The sequence below is a fragment of the Urocitellus parryii genome, chromosome 7, assembly GCF_045843805.1.
Source record: "Urocitellus parryii isolate mUroPar1 chromosome 7, mUroPar1.hap1, whole genome shotgun sequence".
In the NCBI taxonomy this organism is placed as follows: domain Eukaryota; kingdom Metazoa; phylum Chordata; class Mammalia; order Rodentia; family Sciuridae; genus Urocitellus; species Urocitellus parryii.
The window spans coordinates 19,879,970-19,902,589 of NC_135537.1; the positions used below are offsets into that span (position 1 = coordinate 19,879,970).

Here is a 22,620-nt window from a genome sequence, read left to right on the forward strand (position 1 = left end):
CCTTCCTTGCTTCTAAATTTTCTCATGTGTAAAATGGGCATTCCTCAGAGTGTTGTTTGGAAAGTCCAATGAGATAATGTGTTTAAAGATAAATAATAAAACAAAGTTAGTAATTATTAGGAAAGGTTTTTTTTGTTGTTGTTGTTTTGTTTTTTGTTACTGGGGATGAAATCGGGAAGCTTTACCACTGAGCTACATCCCCAGTCCTTTTTATTTTTTATTTTGAGAAAGATTCTTGCTTAGTTGCTCAGGGTGGCCCTTGAGATTCCTCTGCTTCACCCTCCCCAGTCGCTGGAATTTCAGGCATGTGCCACTATGCACAGCATTGTTCCCTGTGTTAAGTAGCAGTTAAGACTATAAATTTCAGCCAAGTTCTGAAAAGATTAGAAAGTATTCTGGGAAACTTTTCTGGTTTTTATCTTTTGTGTTTAACTTTAATACAATTATTTTAAAAGTATGATTATTTAATTATTAATTATTTTATTTTGACTGAATAATGATTTCTTGATTTTAATTAACTTCCTCTTCATTTAAATTTCAGCACAAATCTTCTACACAGTGCCATGATTATAGATGAGACACCTTTGACTAGAAGGTGTTTAGCCCAGTCCTTGGCCCAGCAGTTTTTTGGATGTTTCATATCCAGAATGTCTTGGTAAGTCATTTTAATGTTTACATTACCTCTGGGTTCAATTCAAATAAGAAATTGAATCAGAAAGGTTTATTTCTTTTCTTGCAGTGTAAGCTGACCTTTGCTCTAATTGTAGATAACTAACTTAAAAGATACTATTCTCTGTGTATATCTTAGAAAAGTAATGAATTTAAATTTCATCCTAACTTTTTGGCTGTAAAAATCAGTATAATTGCTTCTGTAATAAAGTCAGACTTTTAAACACAATTTCTTAAAGAATAGACTTAAATGTGCACAAAACTATAGTGAAAATTCTGATGCTAGTGCTCATAGCAGTTGGAAATGTTCAAGGTAATGTTTAAAGCAAAATAATTCTCCACAATAGTGTTAATGATATAGGGAGTTCCTTGCTAGTATTTAACTGTGTACCACATTGCTTGAAAGAAAGGAGAGATGAGAATATTTTTTTGGACTATAAGTATGTCTCAGTGATAGAGTACTTGCCTAGCATGTACCAAGCCCTGGGTCTAATCCTCAGCACTGCCAAAAAAAAAAAAAAAAAAAAAAAAGCCACCAAACCCTTCTATTTTCTTTTTGTTTAGCTTGAGATGAGTTTGAAAGAATACAAAAAAAATTCTTGAAGATTACACTTTCTAATTGCAAACATTTTGTACTCTACCTATTGTATAAATCCTGGCTTGTTATTCTTTCTTGCTAAATGGGAAAGGGGAACATTTCTGATTTATAATTTTCCTAACATTTTATATAGTTTAATTAAAGAATGGTGCCTGAACATGATAGGCAGATACCTGGACAGATGGGGATATATTTATGAATGAATAAATAAGTGAATGATGCCAGTTGTCTTTTCTCTGGAGAAACATAACAGTAATTAATAGTTCAACTTCATGTTTTGAATACCATTGAAAATTATGCATAGAACTGGGCATAGTGGCACATGCCTGTAATCCCAGAGACTCATGAGGCTGAGGTAGGAGAATCACAGGTTTGAGGCTAGCCTAAACAACTTAGTGATTCCCTGTCTCAAAACAAAACAAAACAAACAAACAAAAATTAAAAGGGTGGGAATGTGGCTCAGTGTTAAAGCCCCTCTGAGTTCAGTTCCTCCTGCCCCCAAAAAAAGAGAGAAAAAGAAAATTATGCATTGGATTAGCAGTAATAGAAAGTGGAATGTTGAACTGAGCAGTGCAATCCTTGTTATTCACAAGTATTTCTAAAGAGGCAGATGATCAGAGCAGAGTTGGTAAAGAGAGAAGCAACACTGTTGAAATAGAGCACATCTATTGATAAATTATACTTGAAATAAGATTGGAAAGTAGCCTTATAATTAAAGATTAAGCCAGATGTTAAAAAAAAAAGAAGGCATAATGAATGGGTAAATCAAACAGAGGAACTTAGGAGCCCAATAATTTGTTAATCACTTTCCTTTTCTTTCAGAAGGCTGGAGGAGGTTCATACTAGTTGCATTATTCTTTTTTACTTCATCTGAAGAGTTTTATGATTAAAAATAAGTTTATATGTTGACTTTTTGCTTAGGTCTGATGAATGGGTGCTGAAGGGAATTTCAGGCTATATTTATGGACTTTGGATGAAGAAAACTTTTGGTGTTAATGAGTACCACCATTGGATTAAAGAGGTAATAATAGCTAGATCCCTTACACACTCATAAGTCAGTAAGATACATTAGTATTTTCCTGGTTTCCAAGTTATATGTGCTCATTTTGTTTTGCTTTCTTTTTGGTTTGGAGATTGAACCCAGGTCTTCCCAACATGCTAGGCAAACACTCTACCAACCCCAGCTCCCATCATGTACTTTATTTTTAATGACTGTAAAACATAACTTGAAAAATCTCTAATTTTCCCTCGTAAAATGAGTGTCAATTCACTGAGAAAAAAATTAGTTATCTGTTTTATCTAGTTTTTATTGTCAATGTCGGCCCCTAACAACTTTTCCCTAAGGAGAAGAATATTTAAACTCTCTAATCATCAAGTTGGTCAATAGATATATCCCAGCTCCTCATAGTGGTCTTTTGTACCTGTGCTTTGCAAATTAGTCTGGCTTTGTGACTGGTTAATCTTTCTAAGCTTCATCTGTGTAAGGAGTGAAATAGTGTTTACCCTGTTGTCAAGGGTTGTGACACACTATATCATGCATGGCGTTTTGCACATGATGAATGCTTATTACAGGCTAGTTATCCCTTTAATGCTTATATGTTCTCTATTGTTATACCTTTTTCCTGTTATTTAAACATTTAGAAAAAAATTAAAACATCTATTTTGCATATTCCATTCTAGTCATATATGTTTTAATTATGTCATGCTTATATTCTTCTCAGTTGTAATGTTCTCATTAAATACCCTCCTTCATTTTACCCATTTTATTATTTTATATATTTTTATCATTCAGGCATAAACCCAAGCCCAAAACTTAATTGTTAAAAAGACTTCACACATCTAGAACTGTTGAAAGAATTTACACATTCAGAACTGTTAGAGCCAGTTCTTCATTTCAGAAGGAGAAAAAAATTACATCCTACTTGTGTCAGGCATTGTTATATTGTTTAAGTTATTCATGAGTTTGATTTATGTCATACTAGAGAAAACTAGAGATGTTTTAAAATTATAGATTTCTAACATAATTTATCCCCTTTATTTACTTGTCTAAATCTTCAGAAGCAAAATACTGAGAAGGAAAAAATAAAGTTGGAAGACAGGTCAGAGAGGTTGAGAAGAGCCATAAGGAAAAGTTGCCAGGCTGCTGGCCAGCCCTGAAGTCACAAAGTAAAGAATGCTGTTTGGCTTTTAGCATTCAGCCAGCTGTATAGTTTGCTTTATTTATAAGAACATTAACTATTCTGCAGATGCATTTCATTTATCTTATAAAATTTATATTCTGGTGCCAGGAAAGAGAATTTATGGTTTATTTCTAAAATTTGGTGTGTGAATGTTTTTAACTCCCATTTTTTTGTCTTTTTTAGGAGCTAGATAAAATAGTGGCATATGAACTAAAAACTGGGGGAGTTTTACTACATCCCATATTTGGTGGAGGAAAAGAGAAGGATAAGTAAGTTTTCTGTTCCAAGATATGAGCCTTATTTCATGGAGTCACTCTTAGATCACTTGTGTTTTTATTGAGGCCCCTGCAAGGCCAAAGAAGTACCAATAGTATGCAAAACCATTAATGCTATGAATATTCCTTTCATTTGTTTTCTATGTTTATCTCATGAGATGGCTACAAATGGATTCAAACTGAAAAAAAAGACTTTAAAAAAAAGTAGGCTATTTTCTGTGATTACTTCTTAATGCTATGTGTCATACTGTTCTTATTAAAGTTTAAAAATAATGGAAACGAGTATTTTGCTTTTATACCAGATTTTTTTAAGTCTAAGTAGATAATTTCAGCATCAAGACATCCTACCCCTAAATAAATAAGCTTCCTATTTACCTGAGTAGCTACCTAAGTAGACACTCATTTATTCCTTTTTCCTATTCTTTCCCTCACTCTTCCTTCTCCCTGTCTTCTCTGTTTTATCAAGTCACTAAAAGAGACAGCCACTTTTTGTTTTTGTTTTGGAAAAAGGAAAAAAAAAAATTTATTACTCTGTTAGGAAAGGAGAAACAAATGGGACTCCGGTCCTAAAGGAATCTGCCTATTGGGGGATTCAAAGGCTACATTCTAGGTGTACCCTAGATTGGGGTGGGGGTCTTAATTTGCTTGTTAGTTTGGGAGATTTCTTAGATCTTCTGCATCACCTGATTACTTCATTCTTGTGTGTGCTTAAGCACAGGAATGCCTAGGATGAGGAAGAAGGGTAATCCTACCCTCTCCCTCCCCAGATTGGAAAGAAAGGATTAGGGAGGAAGAAGGGGAGAAGAAAGAAACATGTCTGTTTTAAAAATAAGTTACAGCAGCAGGGCAGCAAAAGTTTATATTTAATGCATGAAGTGGAGCACTGTTACATTTCCCCACTGTCAATTTCTACATTCCATTTTTATGGAAAAATGGGTAACTACATCTCCAAGTTGCTTCCTTCTAGAGAGCAAAGTTGGAGAGAAGTGACCCAAAGTCCTTCTTCCTTTATCAGGTGGGACAATGACAGTTAAGGATATTTAGCATCATGGCAGTCCAGATGTCTGTGGTAGCAGTTGGTGGGTGACTGGACAAGGAATACATAGGGCAGAAATGATGCAGATGGCTAAGGGTGTCCCGACTTTACAGCATTCATTTTCCTTTTTCTCACAGTTGATGGAGCAATCTATACAGTTCAGAGAGAGAAGGCAAGAATTTTCTAAAGCCAAAAGAGCTTGATAGCTGCTTAGATGGTCCCTCAGTCCTTCCCTTTACTCATGGGAACAGCTCCTCCTGTTCAGCCTGAGGCAGACTCCCTCGTCTCCTAATTTTCTAGCCATTGGCTCTCTAACAAGGTGACCAGCCACCTTGAATCCTCAGTATGGAAGAGGGATTGCTAGGAATACTAGACCTGCCCAAGAAAACTGGAGAGGGAAGTGTTCTCAAGTCCCATCTATGTTGCCAGTTTGTTACTGAAAATTTGGTCCTTGTCCCTGATGCCAATCCAATAATGAGGACACGGTTTCAGAAAAAGGAAAAAAGTTTTTTGCTTTGCTAGCAAAGGAGATACACAGGAGACTCTTTTCCTGAGGCTGTGATTCTTAAGATAGTCACTTATAACAACACAGTGGTGCTGGCAGGAATTTTCATCTAAAGTTCATAGATTCTCTAAAGGACTATGGATTGAAGTGAAGTAAAAATTTCCTAATTTCCCTAACCATAAACTAAAATTTTTCATTTCCTTCATTAGGGATGTTGGCAATAGACTATGGTAGTATTAACAATATGTGTTACTTTGTCAGCAGTAGAAATCATAGGTGTTTTTCTGTCACATTATCGCTGGTAGCAGATATATTTATATATCCTTTTATTCATTACTACCTCAAAATGACTACAGCAGACTCTTGCTAGATCTTGTTGTTTTTTAATAAGTAAACTTGCATATTCAGTGGAGTATCATAATTTTTAATATTTTGATTAACTATCGTTATAATTAGTTTCCTTTATAACCCTATGTATTTTAGTTATTTAAAAGCAAATTTTTACTTAGGACTCATAGGGTTAATCATAGTGCCTGTAGTGCTCAAAGAACAGCAAATATTAAGATAATTAAAGTTTTGCAAGTGGTAATCCTTTTTGTTGTTGTTGCAGATGATCACTGTGATAAAATTGTCAGTGGGGAAGAATAGGAATTAATTATTTTATTTTATTGTTTTTGGTTCTTTTTAGATACACAGGACAGTAGAGTTTATGTTGACATATTATACATACATGAAGTATAACTTATTGTAGTTAGGCTCTCATTCTTGTGGTTGTACATGATGTAGCATTTCGCTGGTGGTGTATTCATATATGAACACAGAAAAGTTATGTCTAATTCATACTACTGTCTTTTCTGTTTCCATCCCTATTTCCTTCTCCTTATTACCCTTTGTCTAATCCACCTAACTTCTATTCCTCTTCCCTGCCCCCATTGTGTGAACATTCTGCCATTGGTTTTTGAGAATGGCTTATTTCATGGTAGTCTCTAGATCTATCCATTTACCAGCAAAAATTATTAAAAAATTATATCATTCATTTTTATGGCTGAATAATATTCCAAAGTATAGGGAATTTATAGAGTTAGGCAAACTAGACTTTTATTGTTAAATTTGCAGTTAAAGAAAATTACATAACCTTTATGTGTATGTGCATGTGTGTGTTTTAATGTATTTATACATTACCAGTAATGATTCACCTTAAAGTGGTTGGTTGTGAAGGATTACTTGAGGTAAAGCTATATATATAAATAAGCACTCAGTAAATTTTAATTTCTTTTATTTTCTTCTCCTGAGTGCCTGATGCTTAGCAGTTTCCTAGTATAATTAGGGCATTCCCATTGTTCCTTAGTATTTATACTCAATGGTTTTATATTAGTCCCACTCATTTATTAGTTTTTGTTATATGTTTAATTTTAAAAATTTGTACGTGAAAAATATTCTTTCAAGAGTTCAAGAAAATTTAGAAGTATTGGAAAACAATCTCTGTAACTACATTAACTTGCTTCATTCCATTTAAGATTTACATACTATTCCATTTTGCCTTAGCATTTGCCATGTTACTGTTTATTTCTAAAGCTTATAAACCCACAGTGCTCAAAAGGTTGAAAGTAATAAGTGAAATATAAAAATAATTTTATAAATATTGGATTGGTTAAAATACTTTAAATTTCAATATGCCATGCGATTTTTAAAATTTTTTTTTGTTGATGGACCTTTATTCATTTATTTATATGTGGTACTGAGAATCTAACCCAGTGCCTCACACATGTGAGGCAAGCGCTCTACCACTGAGCCACAACTCCAGCTCCAGTATGCCATGCTTTTAAGCACACATAATACTTGTCTTAGTTTATGCTACTGTAACTAAGTAGTTAATATAGTAGATGAGATATTAGAGATCACATAGGTGCTAATTTATAAACAGTGGAAATTATTTCTCATGGTTATTAACCCTGGGGAAGCTGAAGCTGGAAAGTCCAAGCTTGAGGGACAGACAAAATTGATATCTGAGGAGGGTTGCTTTCTGCCTCCAAGAAAGCATCTTGTTGTGCAGCCTACAGAGGGGAGAAACACTGTGTCATCACATGACCTAAGTGACAGACAGGCAAATAAGTTCCCTTTACCCTTGAGACCCTTTTACTAAGGTGCTGATCCTGTTCATAGAGGGTGGGGAGCCCTCATAACATAATCATCTCCCAGAGGTCACACCTCTTAATTCTGTTACATTGGGATTAAGTTTTAATGTGAATTTTTGGAGGGCCACTATTTATATATTGATTCAAAGAGTATAATTTGATATATTTTTGAAAGCTAATATATTGATTCAAATTTTAAAAATGGGTAATTTCCAGATTACCCAATTCTTCTTCAAGGTATTTGATCATGTAGAAATTCTACTTTTCTACTAGACTGTACCTTTCTCTCACTAATGATCTTTTTTATCTTGTCAAAATTTTAAATTTTTACATAGTCAATCTGGTATTCATGTTCTTCAGATTTCACATTTTTCTTAGGAAAATTTCACCCACTCTGGGATTATGAAGAGAAAAATTTCTTTTTTTTTCTTGGTAGATTTGTACTTTATGCAATTTACCTTGAATGTATTTTTATGCATGCTTTAGTATTGGGATATTGGTTGGAATTGATTGCATTGATTGTATTTCTGGATTTGGTGAGAATTTATATATACAGTATTATGTCTTCCCATCTATGAGTTTGTTATTTCTATTTTTTCAAGTTTTCCTTTATGTGCGTTAGGAAAATATCATAATTTTCTTCTAGTTAAGTTGATTTTTAGATGTTTCTTAGTACTAAGGAAATATGTTAGGTATTCCCATGAGGCTTTTGATGTGGCCATGAAATTTAGTGCTTAATTAATAGTCAAATGTGTTTTATTAAATAAATCTTTTTGTTGTTGTTGTTGTTTAGTCCAGCATCCCATCTACACTTTTCCATAAAGCATCCGCATACACTGTCCTGGGAATACTACACTATGTTTCAGTGTAAAGCCCATCTTGTGATGAGATTGATTGAAAATAGAATCAGCATGGAATTTATGCTACAAGTAAGTACTAAAATTAAGAACTTAACAAAAGAAGAGATAAATTTATATGTTTATAATGAGTATTATTCTCTAGGAATCTGGGTTTATACTGTTATTTGCTACTAAATAACTTGTTAATTTGCATTTCTCAAGAATAGAATGGTGTCAGTACCTAAGCTACTTAGCACATGATTATTATGAAGATGAAATTAGGATGTGAAGATGAAGGTCAAACCTATTTAGTCATTATTTTGTATTCTGCAGTAATTAGAAGAATAAGGATGAAATTCCATTTAAAAATACTAGCAATAGAAAAAAAAACAAACCCATTTAACAGGTGCTTATTTTTTGCTATTGTTAAATTCTGCCATACTTTTAAACATGTTCAGGCTTAAGTAGTTAACAGTATGGTAGATGAGATAGTAGAGATTATAAATGATAGTAGCATTCTGAGAGGCAGGTGGAAAAAACATTTAATGCTTTTTTTTTTTTTTTTCTGGTACTGGGGCTTAAACCTAGAGGCACTTTATCACTGAGCCACATATTCATCCCTTTTTATTTTTTATTTTGAGACATAGTTTCACTAAGTTACTTAGGGCCTTGCTAAGTTGCTGGGGCTTGTCTTGAACTTGCAATACTTCTTCCTTAGTCTCCCAAAACAGAAAGAGAAAGCATTTTAAGTTTACCTTAAAGTTAATTTTAATTCTTTTATCATTCATTTTGCCTTTAGGTTGGATAAAGGAAATATTAAATGAGAAAATGATCTATAAAGAGCCATTCAACTTTTTATAGTAGTATAAATCCTAGTGACTATTTGTATTTACTTTTTTTTTTTTCTTTTTGGCACTTGGGATTTTACCCAGAGCCTTGTGCATGCAAGGCAAGCACTCTACAAACTGCGCTATATCCCTAGACCTACTTTTTTTTTTATATAATTTATTTATGTATTTATTCTAATTAGTTATACATGACAGCAGAATGTACTTTGATTCATAGTACACAAGTGGTGTATAATTTTTCATTTCTCTGGTTGTATATTTACTTTTTATTTAATTTTTGTAGTTCAGGGGCTCAAACCTAGGAATTCACACATGCTTGGGAGGAACTCTAACACTGATGAACACCTCCAGCTGTCTCCCCACCTTTTGTAAATAGTAAAGGCACAAAATTTAAGACTCATGCTTAAGACTTGAGAGTATTAGACTGCTAATGAATATTCTTAAGTCCTTAATTTTTAGTTTCTCTATAAAACTCAACAGAATAAATTGTAGGTATTAGATGTTGATCTAATTGTAAACAATACTTTTTGTTCACTGTATTATTTATTCAATAATGTTTACATTTAGAATGCTTTTGTATTCTGGCTGTTTAAATCTTTGCATGTTTCTGTTGCTTTGTAGTCTTTAACTAGAACAATCTATATAAGAAGTTGTGAAATTATTGTATTTTACAGTTGGCTATAATGAGGTTATAATGCCAAGTGGGTACAGTATACAACAGAAAGCAGTGTTATATGAACTTACTAAATGATACTTTTATTGTTAAAGGTTTTCAATAAATTGCTAAGCCTGGCTAGTACTGCTTCATCTCAGAAGTTCCAGTCACATATGTGGAGTCAGATGTTGGTTTCCACATCTGGGTTTTTGAAATCCATTTCAAATGTCTCTGGCAAAGATATCCAGCCCTTAATAAAGCAGTGGGTGTATCCTTTTCAATAGCATTTCTACAGAGTGGGGTGGGGAGTAAGGTATGTTTAAAGGGAAGATGAAAGAAGAAGGATTTGGGGTGTAGGGGGAGTATGTATGAACTGTTAATATTTGTAAAAAAAATAGTGGAAATGGCTGTGAATTGTGAATTGTTTCCTCTAAAATTGCTGCTAATCATTGAGATACACATATATGTATATATACAAACATGCTTATTTTTATAAAATTTGTCATATTTTAAGTACTTTTTAATATGCAAGTAAAAAATAGGTTTGCTAGTGGATGAGGTAAATAATCTACCAGACAGCCTGTAGCAATGCACTTGTAAGATGAAATGGTCTGGTGACTTTTAGATGTGGTTAGAAATTGGCACAACTTGAATGGTATCTTGGAATTTTGCAGTTTTTGCATTTTTCATTTTAAGAACATTTTAATAATCTGGTAGAATTTTTTTTTTTCAAAAGACAAATTTCTCAATGTTTCAAAAATTTTGTTTAAATCTGGGGAAGCATTTTTCACAAGGTTTTTGAATACTTTGTCACCTGGTTTATAATAAAGTCTGCTTTCAAGCTTTGAACTCCTGATAATACATTTGAAAATTTTTAAACTACAGTGAATAACTTATTTTGTTTAGTATATATTCATTTCAGCATGTGAAATTTCCTTTACAATTCTTCAGAGACCAAAGTGGAGTGGTAAAATTTTATGGAAGTTTTGCATTTAATAGAAAACGAAATGTCTTAGAGTTGGAAATAAAACAAGATTATACATCTCCTGGAACTCAGAAGTATGTGGTAAGTGTTGTTTTTCCAAAGGGGCCTTTTGTATTGCTCTCCATTTTCAGTATAGGAAGGGTTTAAGGTATAAAGTTACTGGTTAGAAGTTTCATAATAGGATTTTGTTTGCAGAGAATGAATTGAAAAATCCCATGAGTCTATGAAGGGAAGAGGGGCTTCAGAGCAGGTTTCAGATTCTCCCATTTCCTCTTCTTTGTCACCAGATGCTCTTGTGTGTTTGTATATACACATCTTGGATAGTATTATTTTATATCTTTATACATGTGTCTGTCTATACACATAAGTATACATATTGATGTTTTTTCTAGCACAATTTTCAAACAGTATGTTTATATTTTTTTAAGGGACCACTTAAAGTGACAGTACAGGAATTAGATGGATCCTTCAATCATACATTGCAAATTGAAGAAAACAGCCTTAAACACGATATACCCTGCCATTCCAAAAGCAGAAGGTAGGCATTTTAATCATGACTAAAAACAGAAGGTTAAACTATGAATCTCACAGATAAAAATGCCAAAACAAAAATCCTTTTGTATTCCAAACTTTTAAAGTAAAGAACATGTTATCTAGTATCTTTCTTTTTTATTTTACCTCAAGTTAGCATTACCAAATAGTCTTCATTTGTTTTCTGTTTCTAATGACTTTTTATCTTTAGAATTAATACTGTGTGTGTGTGTGTGTGTGTGTGTGTGTGTGTCGGGGAGGTACTGGGGAATGAACCCAGGGTTGCTTAACCACTGAGTTAATACTTTTTTATTTTCAGCCAGGGTTTCAGCTAAGTTGCTGATCCTGGTTTTAAATTTGCCATCCTCCTGCCATAATTTCCTGCTGAAATTACAGGCATATGCCATTGCATTGGCATGGCGTTAATTTTTTAAATTTAGGTTTGAGGTACTTATTTTGTGGGGAGGGAGCAGGTAGGAGAAGAGGATGGAAGTTTTGTCTTTGAAGCTAAGAAACACTCAAGGAAAACAATTTAGGTTTATGCTTTGTAAAAAAATTATGACACATTTTAATTGTACAAATTAATGTGGTTCACTGTGCTATTTCTTACATGCTTATATTGTGCATTGATCATGTCCATCCATTCTTCTACTGTCTCTTCTTCCTCTCCCCTCTCCTCCCACTTCCCAGACCCTATAATTAATCTCTCTTCTTTCAGATCATCTTTTTTTTTTTTTTTAAGTTTACCCATATGAGAAAAAAAACATGTCACACATATCTTTCTGTGTCTGGCTTGTTTCACTTGACATGATGTTCTCCCATTCTATCCATTTTCTGCAGGTGACAGGATTTTATTATTCTTTATGGTACCACCATCTGGGGACCAAGCTTTGGGAGATACTTCAGATCTAAAGTATAAAACTCTACCCCTGCTCCCCAAAGGCCTATGCTTATCTCCCAGTGCAAAATGTATTTAGTTTAATCATCACGAGTCCGAATGGTTTTAACAGTTCTAGCATTACTTAAACGTTCATAGTTTCCCTTGAAGCTCAAAATAAACTCTCAGCTGTAAGCCTCTATACAAGCAAAAAGAAAGTTACATACTTCTAATATACAAAGGTATAGGATAAACATTCTCATTCCAAAAGGAAGGAATACTAAGGAGGAATTGGACCAAAGCAAGACTGAAATCCAGGAGGCCACCATTAAATCCTATAATCCCATGTCTGGCATCTAAGGGCCCCAAAGGGCTTGTGCAGCCCCTTTCCTGTGGCTTTGCTTACTGCATCCCACATGGCCATTCTTTTGGGCTGTGTTGGCTTGCTGCTGCTGCATTCCCTGGCAGACATTCTATGTTCCTGGAATCTCCTTTGTAATTTTGGCTTCACTTTCTGGTTTCTGCATGGCCCTCTCAGGGTCTCTTTTACTCAGCTTTTTTGTTGCTGTGACTAAAAGACAATTATAGAGGAGGAAAAGTTTATTTTGAGGGCTCATCGATTCTGAGGTCTCAATCCATAGAAGGCTGGCTTCATTCCTTGCAGCTCAAACTGAGGCAGAACACCGTGGCAGAAGGGGGTGGTGGAAGAAAGCAGCCCACAAGATGATCAGAAAGCCTAGAGACTCCACTTGCAAGATAAAAAATATATGCCCCAAAGGCATGCTGCTAATTCCCACCTTCTGCAGCCACACCCTATCCACTTTCTGTTACCACTCAGTTTATCCCATTAGGGGATTAATTCATTGTTTGGCTTAAGACTCATAACTGGAATCATTTCTCCTATAAACCTTCTTACATTGTTTTACACATGAGCTTTTTTATCCTAACCATAATAGGCTCCTGCAGGGATTCTGACCTACCACATACTGCCTGGCCTTCCAGGTCTTTGGTGGAAACCTCTGTGACCTTGTAGCTCTTGCATTCTGCATTTCTGCAAGCCCCAGGCATGTAGCATCACATGGATGACAGCAGGTTTCCCATCAATGAGCTGTAGCCAGGCATGCTTGGACCATGGCTTCAGAGACCTCTGTGCACAGATGACTGAACACAGTGAAATGATTCCTGGGGAAACAACTTCTGAGGCTTCCCTAGGGACCTAGGAGCCCCCCTACTCTTCTTTTCAAATGAAAGGTTTATACTTAACATTCTTGTGTCTGTAGTGGATGGAACCGGGCCAATTTCTGAGATGCCCTTAGGCATCTTCCCTATTATCCCAGTGCAAAGTACTTGATTTCTTTTTAAAGGTGCTAATCTCTTAAGCACTCACATTTTCCTTTGCCCTAACTTCCCCAGTGCCTGTTTTCTGGCCAAACTGCAGGTTTTTCAAATCTTTCTTTGCTCCTTGTTGTTATTCTCACAGTATATCTGGCTAAAAGCTACCAGCAATACTGATGCCATTGCCTGAATGCTGTGCTGCCTTGAAAATTCCTCTGTCAGATTTGCTTCATCATCTTTTTTTTCTTTTCTTCAAGTTTTAAAATTAGTTTATTAAAGAATGTTCTTACGGCAGTAACTTTTGATTTGTCCTTTTTAAAAAAGTTACATTTCTTCATACTGTATAATGTAAGAGAATATAGAGCTATAAGGTTTTTGCTGGAATTCTCTGATACTAAAGCACAGTGTAATCATTCATGCAGTGCTAGAATAATTTTTTTTCTTCTTTGCTTCTTTTCAAAAAGTGATGGATAACAGTAGATGTACTAAAAATGTTTTTTCTAGTCATTCTGAAGTATTGGAGCCAATATTTTTACCATCACAGGCTACAATTTTTGCTTTATCCACTTTAATTCACCTCTCTGAATTCAACATCATTCAATACAAAAGTCCACACATTATTGCAAAATCTTTACATAGAGCATTCTCCCAAAACTGTTCCTAATTCTTTAATTTATATAACTTTATCAAACTGAAGTTGAATTTGAAGGGTAAGTTCAGGTGGATGACCTATTGAGACTGTTTGAGTCATTTAGGCTTTCCTGAAGACTGTTTCCCACAGTGGTATTTCTGGATAACTGATATGCCATGGTGTAAGAGGAAATAAATTCTTTTTTGTTAAGGTTGTGTTGATATCCTGCAGGCAAGGTGCTTCTTCCTGCAAAACACATAGAAGTGGCATTGCCAGGATGCTAGAGTCTGTAAACAAGTCAAGATGGCGCCTGGCATTTTGCAGAGGGAGTGGTTTGTGAAGTAACGCCAGTGAGCCATTAAGTGTGGAGAATCTACATAAGTTGCTTGTCACCCCCCCCCTTATATATACATTCCACACTGCTTATCTTAATTAACATAAACTAGATACAGCAGTCAACCAATCAGGAATCTCCACACTTAATGGCTCACTGGCGTTACTTCACAAACCACTCCCTCTGCAAAATGCCAGGCGCCAGCTTGACTTGTTTACAGACTCTAGCACCAGGAGCCTGGTAGCAAGTAACCACTTTGCCAACTACCTTTCAGTTACCATAGAAACCCCTCTTTAAACTCAGTGTCACAAAAAGTCGCAGGGCATAGAGAAAATTTAGACAGGATTTTTTTGCCAGAATATACCAAGTGTGGCCTGTAGTCCAGTTCTCAGTAGAGTCCTCATTTACAACTGAAGCCTCATGAACATGCTCTTTACAGTATATAGTCCTATCAGCATTCTGGTCTTCCACCCCTCACTAGACTAGTCCATTAAACACTGCTTACAATAATTCTAGGGCTTTTCTAGCCTACATCTCCAAACCCTTCCAAATTTCTGCAGACTAGTTCCAAAAACTTCTAAACCACATGGTCAGAAATAGTCACAACAGGGACCTCCTTGCTGGGCACCATTTTCCATGTCAGTCTCCTTATTGCTGTGCCAAAATACCTGAGAAAAAATTCATTTGGCTTGTGGTTTCAAAGTTTTCAGTCCATGGTCACTTTGCACCATTGACTCTGGACCTGTGGTAAAGCAGAATATTATGGTAAGCAGTGCATGATCGAGTAAAGCTGCTCACTTCTTGGTGGCCAAGAAGTAGAGAGACGGTAGGAATGGGTCTATGTACTGAAATGCCCTTCAACATAACACCCTCAATGAACTTCCTCCAAATAGGCCCTACCCTCTTAAGTTTCCACTACCTCCTAATAGTGCTACCAGTTGAGGTCCAAGCTTTTAACACATGAATCCTTGGGAGATATTTCAGATCCAACTAAAGTGTTAATTAATACTCTTAAGATGTTTTAATAGTTAATCACTTCATTTTATATAGGACACAGCCTTACAGATAAAGCACATAATTCAATTTGAAATGATTTGCATCTTATTTCAGGCCTAGTTATTTTTTTTATTTGTTGTAAAGGATTTCTTTATTGGTAAATCCTCTTATTTTTTTCTATTTAAAATTGTTCTTGAGAATATACATGATTGCAGTTGACATTTAATTATATATTTCTGCTTTTTGTTAAACTTTGATCTGGTAAAGATTTTAGTATTTTCTCTAGCTTCAGAATAGATTTTGTTGTTTTTAAATTCCTTTACATTTGTTATCCATTCTTCATTAGAACATCTTTAATATTATGTGAGGTTCTTTTTTAGATCTCTAGCTGTTATTTATCTTCGAAAATCTAGTTTTCAAACTTACTTTTTCTTAAATATAGGAATAAGAAGAAAAAAATCCCATTAATGAATGGAGAAGAAGTTGACATGGATCTTTCTGCAATGGAGTAAGTTACTTACAAGTATGTAATTATCCTTGAAATGAGTAATTTTTTTTAAAAAAATATTTAAGGTTAATATAAATTCTGTGCTTGAAACAATTTTTATAAAATCATGACTCAAAAAAGAGATCAGATTATATATCTGGACTGGTTGAGTGAAATTAAGAGGAAATGCAGCATGATTGTGTGGGAGTTGAGAGAGCCTCAAGTGAGCAGTCTATTTGCTCCTTTTAGGTGGCTTCTCAGGCAGTGCTGCTTAAACTTTGATGTGCCTGTGAATCATTTGGGGATCTTAAAATGTAGTTTCCGACTCAGTACTGTCACATGATATTATCTTGGGGATAATGCTCCAGAACACTTTGAGATTCCCTGTATTTGCAAAAACATAATTTAAAAACCAATGTTCTCAGAAAGGCAGTGGAATGAGGTGGACATTATTACTCTTAAGTACATGTATGAATACAAAAATGGTGTGACTCTTTGTGGTGTACAACCAGAGATATTAAAAATTGTGCTATATATGTGTAATATGAATTGAAATGCTTTCTGCTGTCATATATAATTAAATTAGAAAAAAATTTTAAAAACCAACATTTTTTATTTTATGTGGTATAATATTTATTGATTGACAGTGCCTCATTTTTAAAGATAATATAACTCAGACTTTGTTATTTTGTTCACTTACCCTGTGCCTGTATGTTTTTATAAACATCTGTAGTTATTTACTGACTTGGGCACCAGATTGTTATTACTATTTACATGTAGAATATCAGTGTTAATATCAGTGTTAATCTGAATTTTTCCGTAGCAAGTACCTTGCCTATAGTAAACACCCTGTAATATTTGTTGAATTGAATTAATATTACAGATGGTATTCTTTTGGTGAATTGTTGACATAGACTCAGTTTTAGAGCTGTGCTTATGACTTGAAAAATACATGAGGATAAACTCATTCTTTAGAATTATAGTTTCAGAACTTGCCATTTGAGAAACGTAATTATTAATCTAGCATTTAAAAAGTATTAAAAGTCAACTAAAGGAATAAATTTAGTTAAATGGATGTTTTCATTTTTTTAGTCACAAATTGATTTCCAATAAAAAATAGTATTCATAGCCATTATCAAATAGGAGGCCATTATCAAATAGAAGGTTAAATAGAGAGATTTCATATCATTTTCCTTTTTCACATTACATAATCACAAATAAAAATGCCAAAAAAAATATTTTCAGATGGCAAATGAAGGATTCAGTATCCTATGTGACAGCAGTTGACTTGTCCTTAAAAGATCTTTTTATTAAGATTTATGTAAATTAAACATTGTGAGAAAGTTGACATATATTAAAAATAATAAAAAATTTGTTGGTACAGTTTAAAAAAATACAGAAACTCACTCAATGGTTTAAATACTATATCTAAAGGAGAATATGATTAATAATTTCTTAGTTTTTATTTTCTAAGAATAAGGATTAATTTTTTTAAGTTAAAATAAATAAAATAGAAAATTGCATTTTATTTCAGTGCTGATTCCCCTTTGCTGTGGATAAGGATAGACCCAGATATGTCAGTATTGAGAAAGGTAGAATTTGAGCAAGCTGATTTTATGTGGCAATATCAACTCCGCTATGAGAGGGATGTTGTTGCACAGCAGGAATCCATCTTGGCTTTGGAAAAATTTCCTACTCCAGCATCTCGGCTTGCTCTCACTGACATATTAGAACAAGAGCAGTGTTTCTACCGAGTAAGGATGTCAGCTTGCTTCTGTCTTGCAAAGGTGAGATTATATAAGCAGAAGGAAAACAAGATGACTATTGTATGGTTTTTTTTTTTTAATTTCTGAAAATGAATTACAATTCACCATAGTCTAAATTTACTTGGTAACTGTTCTTTGAAAGCTTCTGCCAAATACTTAACAGGACTGATTTGGAAGAAACATGTTTTAACCTAAAAGCACATGTGCACAAAAATGTGATGGTTGTCAAACTGAAACACCAGATTTTAAAACCAAAGAGAATTTTCTCTGTTGTATTAAATGACCAATCAACTTTATTCATTTTTTGGAACTGGAAATTTTGGTACATAGGGGTGCTTAACCACTGAGCCAAATTCCCAGCCCTTTTTATTTTTCATTTTGAGTTAGGGTCTCACGTAAGTTGCTTGGGGCTTCATTAAGTTGCTGAAGCTGGCTTTGAACTTGCAGTGCTCCTGCTCAGCCTCCCGCATCACTGGGATTACAGGCATATGTCACCGTGCTCATGCCAATTATATTTTTAAAGCAAAGAATATATTTGATAAAAAATTCTCTGGTGTGAGTTTTTCCTTTTTAAATTATAGAAATCAATCTTAATTATCCCTCTGTAGCAGTTATTTCACATTGATTTGGCTTAGGAACCAATATTTGTGACATGTAATTTAATACTGATTGGCTCTACAATTTAACATTCTGGAAAAGTTATTTTGTTTAAAAACACTAAATATCTGTCTTTAGAATTAAAAAAAAAAATCTGAAGGCAGAAAAAGTGAAATGAATGCAGAAGAATGCAGACAAATATTTAGACAGAAGTATTGGTTAACAGGTATTTAAAAGGCATCTTTATAATAAGTTCATTCTGATTTAGTGACCCTCTTCCCTTTCTGACTGCTAAATTCATTTATCTTACATTTCAGCAGATGGTAATGGTTTAGCTTTGTTTTGTTTAATGATAGCATATGAGTAGTTTAATTCCTGTGTTCTCACATATTTGAGGAAAAACATGATTATCCCTTAGAGATAAAATTTTATTGCTTCTGTAAAGATCTTTGTGACACTTAAATGTGGAATGTGTTACTTAAAGTTAATCATAACTTTATTTTTTCAGACATATTTTTTATATACCCTGAACATACCAGAAGCCAGATTTATTTATTTATTTATTTATTTATTTGTAAAGCATTCTAAAAGACTTAAATAGTATGGTTTTTGACTTGGGTATACTGAAAAACCTTATTTAAAATTTATGGTGATGTTTCTGCCTGATAAATTTAAAATATTACAATTATAAGTCCATTTTAAGTGGATGGAGACAAACTTACTCAGAGAAGAAGCCTTTTGCAAACATATTTCTTGATTATTGCAGTTTAGAAATTAAGTTGTGGAAAATAACTATAAGTATACATAAGAATTATTTTTGGAGGGTGGGTTTGTATATATTCTTGGAGATGATAATAAAAGGACAAATGTGTGTGTGTGTGTGTATGTGTATGTGTGTGTGTATTTATTTATTTATTTGTTTATTTATTTATTTATTTTTCATGCGAGGGGTTGAACCCAGAGATATTGATCCACTGAGCCACATCCCTAGCCTTTTTTTTTTTTTTTTGTAAAGACAGGATCTTGCTAATTTGTTGAGGCTGCTTTTGACCTTGTGATCCTCCTGCCTCAGTCTCCCAAGCTGCTGGGATTTTAGGTGTGTGCCATTGTGCCTGGCTCAAATTTTATTAATTTAAAAGAAATATAGTATTGGCTTTTATAAAGATATTTTATTGATTTAAAAATATGTTTGTAGTGGTGATGGAAAAATACTTCATTTTCTGATTATTTGCAGATTGCAAATTCAATGGTGAGCACGTGGACAGGACCACCAGCCATGAAGTCACTCTTTACTAGAATGTTTTGTTGTAAAACTTGTCCAAATATTGTGAAAACAAACAACTTTATGAGCTTTCAAAGTTATTTTCTACAAAAGGTACAGTTTATGTTCTATTCTAATGATTTTTTTTACATTTAATTTTATTTATGCTTGCCTTTAGGACTTTAATGCCATAATCTGTATATTGTAGTTTTACTTGGAAATTGTTCAAATAATGTGTTTACTTTTTTTTAATTACAAGTCTGCTTTTGATCTTATAATATTTCTTTCAGAACTTTAATTTTGATTTTTTTCTTGAGTTTTAAAAATGAATTTTATACAAGTAACTCACTATCTATATTGTACTCAAGTAAGTAGAAATGGATGACTTGTCTTTGGTTGGTTCTCTGGTAAATGGAGGAATTGGTAAGGCTTTCTGATGGCAGTCCTTCTAGAATGTGACAGGCATATCCATGTCAGGAACAATACAGCATAGGCCTCTAGTTTTTGTCCCAGTTCTATAATTCACCACCAGTTTACACATGGACAAGTTTCTTAATCTAAAAGTTTTTAACTTAGAAAGCCTATTTGCTCAATTTAAAATTTATCTGTTTTAGAATTAAATAAGATAAGTATGTAAAGTGCTTTTTACTGCACTGATTACATTAGTAAGTTTTCTGTAAGTGATAATTTAGAAAGTGGTGATATAGTGTGGTTAGAATTACTGTTTTAGGAAAGGATAGAGGAATGAGAGTGTGATCAGTGGGTGATGAGGAAATCATTTGTAGTTTTTTGAGTGATGTAAAAATGAAGTCAGAGATCAGATTACTAGATTGAAATAGAAAGGAGTGAAGTTGAAGTGGAGAAAAATAATGAAGCATATTCTTTCATGATTTTAGTTGAAGAATATGAGAAAGAAAACTGTGTTGAGGATAAAGCCAAGTTGAAGAGAGGACATTTTATGTTTATTTTGTAAAGAGGAAAAAGTAAACCAAGACATATTTGGGGCAAAGAAAAAGAATTGGTGGAGAGAAAGATATGAAATATGTAAGTGAGCTGGGTGAGGTGGCACACACCCATAATCCTCACAGCTTGGGAAGCTAAGGCAGGAGGCTCTGGAGTTCAAAATCAGCCTCAGCAAAAGTGAAGTGCTAAGCAAATTGGTGAGACCCTGTCTAAATAAAATACAAAATAGGGCTGGGGATTTGGTCAGTGGTCAAGGGTCACTGAGTTCAACCCCAGTACCCAAAAGAAAGAAAAAAAAAATTTTAAGTGAGAGAAAGTAAATGTAAAAGAGAGGTGATGGAACAAATTTTGAAGGTGTTAGTAGAGGAGAGGACACAACTAGGAGAAGAATTGTAAAAAAGATAGAAACATTCCTTTTTCTAAAGAAGGTGAAAAGCAGATTAGAAACAAGTAAAAAGATATATTGAGGAGTATGTTAGACAAGTTGATTTATGTACAATATAATGAATAGTAAAGGATTTCTGGTAACATTGGGGTGCCTGTTGAGAGGGGCCATCATGGTATAATTATATAAATTTCATTAGTAGAATAGGTTGAGGATGACCCAGCTGTAGGGAAAGGCAAATAGGTGTGATCAAAGAAGTGTGTGGCATCTTGTTTTATTTTTAAGAACTGAACATTGGATAATAAGTACTCAAACATATTGCCCAGTTCTTGGCTGTTTCACAGACTTGTGAAAGTTAATTTCTGTGTCTATTTAATTATTCTCTGGATTACACTATTGTACTTCTGAATATCTTTCAAATTAGAGGTGTGGACAGTTTGTGAGGGACCTTGAAATTAATTTAGAAGTTTTTGTTTGTTGTTTGCTTTTTATTTTTTTAAATAAAACAGAATAAGCAGTGTCAGAATGTATCATGTGTGATGAGGTTCATTATAAGCCTTTTATTTTTTAGTTTATATACATTGCTTCTAAATGTGTGTGCATGTGTTAGATTGTGTTATAAAATATATTTCTTATTGCAGTCAAAAAACTTAGAAAGCTAATCCTTTTAGACTAATTGACTTTTCTTATAATACTTGTAGTGGGTAGGACAGAGAGAGAACAGAACCGTGTAGGATAGATATTTCAATGGAAAAGAAACTTTTCCTCTGTTTATTTTACAGAATCTGAACACTGTTGTTGCTTCCATTGCCTTTGCTCCTTCTAGCAAGAAAAATGAGCCATTCTTCTTTCTGCCCTCCCAGTTTAGATGGGATAGTGCAAATCTTGCCATGTACTAAGGGTATCTGCAGTTTGCCTAGGGTGTACCACTATATTTGAGACATGTTTCTATTTACATAGAAAAATTGCACTTGAAAATTTTGAAAAGGGGAAAAGGTAGGTTGGGTTTCAGATAACATACTATTTTTCCTTAGTCTCAGGGTTAGGTAGTACTGGAGAATAATAGAGATTGAGCACTATTGTATGCAATCTAACTCCAGCCAGTATTTATTTAACCCTAAAAATGCTTACAGGTGAACAAGGTTCCTATTTAGTAAGCAACTAGCTAAAAAACACTACAGGGTAGTAGATAGTAGAGTTAGGAGTTGAATAATGACCAATGCTAAAATCTATTCCTTTCCACTGTATCATTCAGAACTGAGTTTATATAATTTACATGAAATATACTTTCCTATAGCAAATGAACTCACAGGTTCATGTCCTACATAGTACATCCAGTCATACAGTTCTCTTTTTTGGTTTCCTTCCAAGCTCTTAGAATGCTTAGAGAGATGTTCTCAATGGGAATAAGTGGGTGCCAAGGGGTTAGGCTCTATCCACATATGTATGTCAACTCTAGAGTAATATTTTTTCTACATATAGTTCAAAAAATTGTCATAATGAAAAATTTGGGTTATATGCTTAATTTTTTTTTTTTTAATTTGTAGACTATGCCAGTTGCAATGGCTTTATTAAGGGATGTTCATAACCTTTGTCCCAAAGAAGTCTTAACATTTATTTTAGACTTAATCAAGTACAATGACAACAGGAAAAATAAGGTAAGAAACTTTTCTTAATGGATATTATAAATCTAACCATTGATACTTTGTTCTTAAAGAAATTTTTAGGAGAC

The 22,620-nt window shown here is 33.8% G+C and overlaps 1 protein-coding gene and 1 pseudogene across 2 annotated transcripts in view; one reads left to right on the plus strand and one right to left on the minus strand.

Annotated features, from left to right (window-relative positions):
- The window catches only part of Taf2 (TATA-box binding protein associated factor 2), a 74,795-nt gene that overhangs the window by 17,318 nt on the left and 34,857 nt on the right, over nucleotides 1-22,620 (plus strand). For both annotated transcript variants that reach the window (XM_026393877.2, XM_026393878.2), the window contains exons 8-18: nucleotides 542-655; nucleotides 2,189-2,288; nucleotides 3,631-3,716; nucleotides 8,192-8,327; nucleotides 9,854-10,008; nucleotides 10,692-10,806; nucleotides 11,154-11,263; nucleotides 15,872-15,937; nucleotides 17,451-17,703; nucleotides 19,514-19,654; nucleotides 22,436-22,546. In XM_026393877.2, the coding sequence (XP_026249662.1) occupies nucleotides 542-655; nucleotides 2,189-2,288; nucleotides 3,631-3,716; nucleotides 8,192-8,327; nucleotides 9,854-10,008; nucleotides 10,692-10,806; nucleotides 11,154-11,263; nucleotides 15,872-15,937; nucleotides 17,451-17,703; nucleotides 19,514-19,654; nucleotides 22,436-22,546 (1,387 nt within the window). The remainder of the gene's footprint in view (nucleotides 1-541; nucleotides 656-2,188; nucleotides 2,289-3,630; nucleotides 3,717-8,191; nucleotides 8,328-9,853; nucleotides 10,009-10,691; nucleotides 10,807-11,153; nucleotides 11,264-15,871; nucleotides 15,938-17,450; nucleotides 17,704-19,513; nucleotides 19,655-22,435; nucleotides 22,547-22,620) is intronic.
- LOC113186427 (transcription initiation factor IIA subunit 2 pseudogene) lies at nucleotides 13,973-14,277 on the minus strand (annotated as a pseudogene).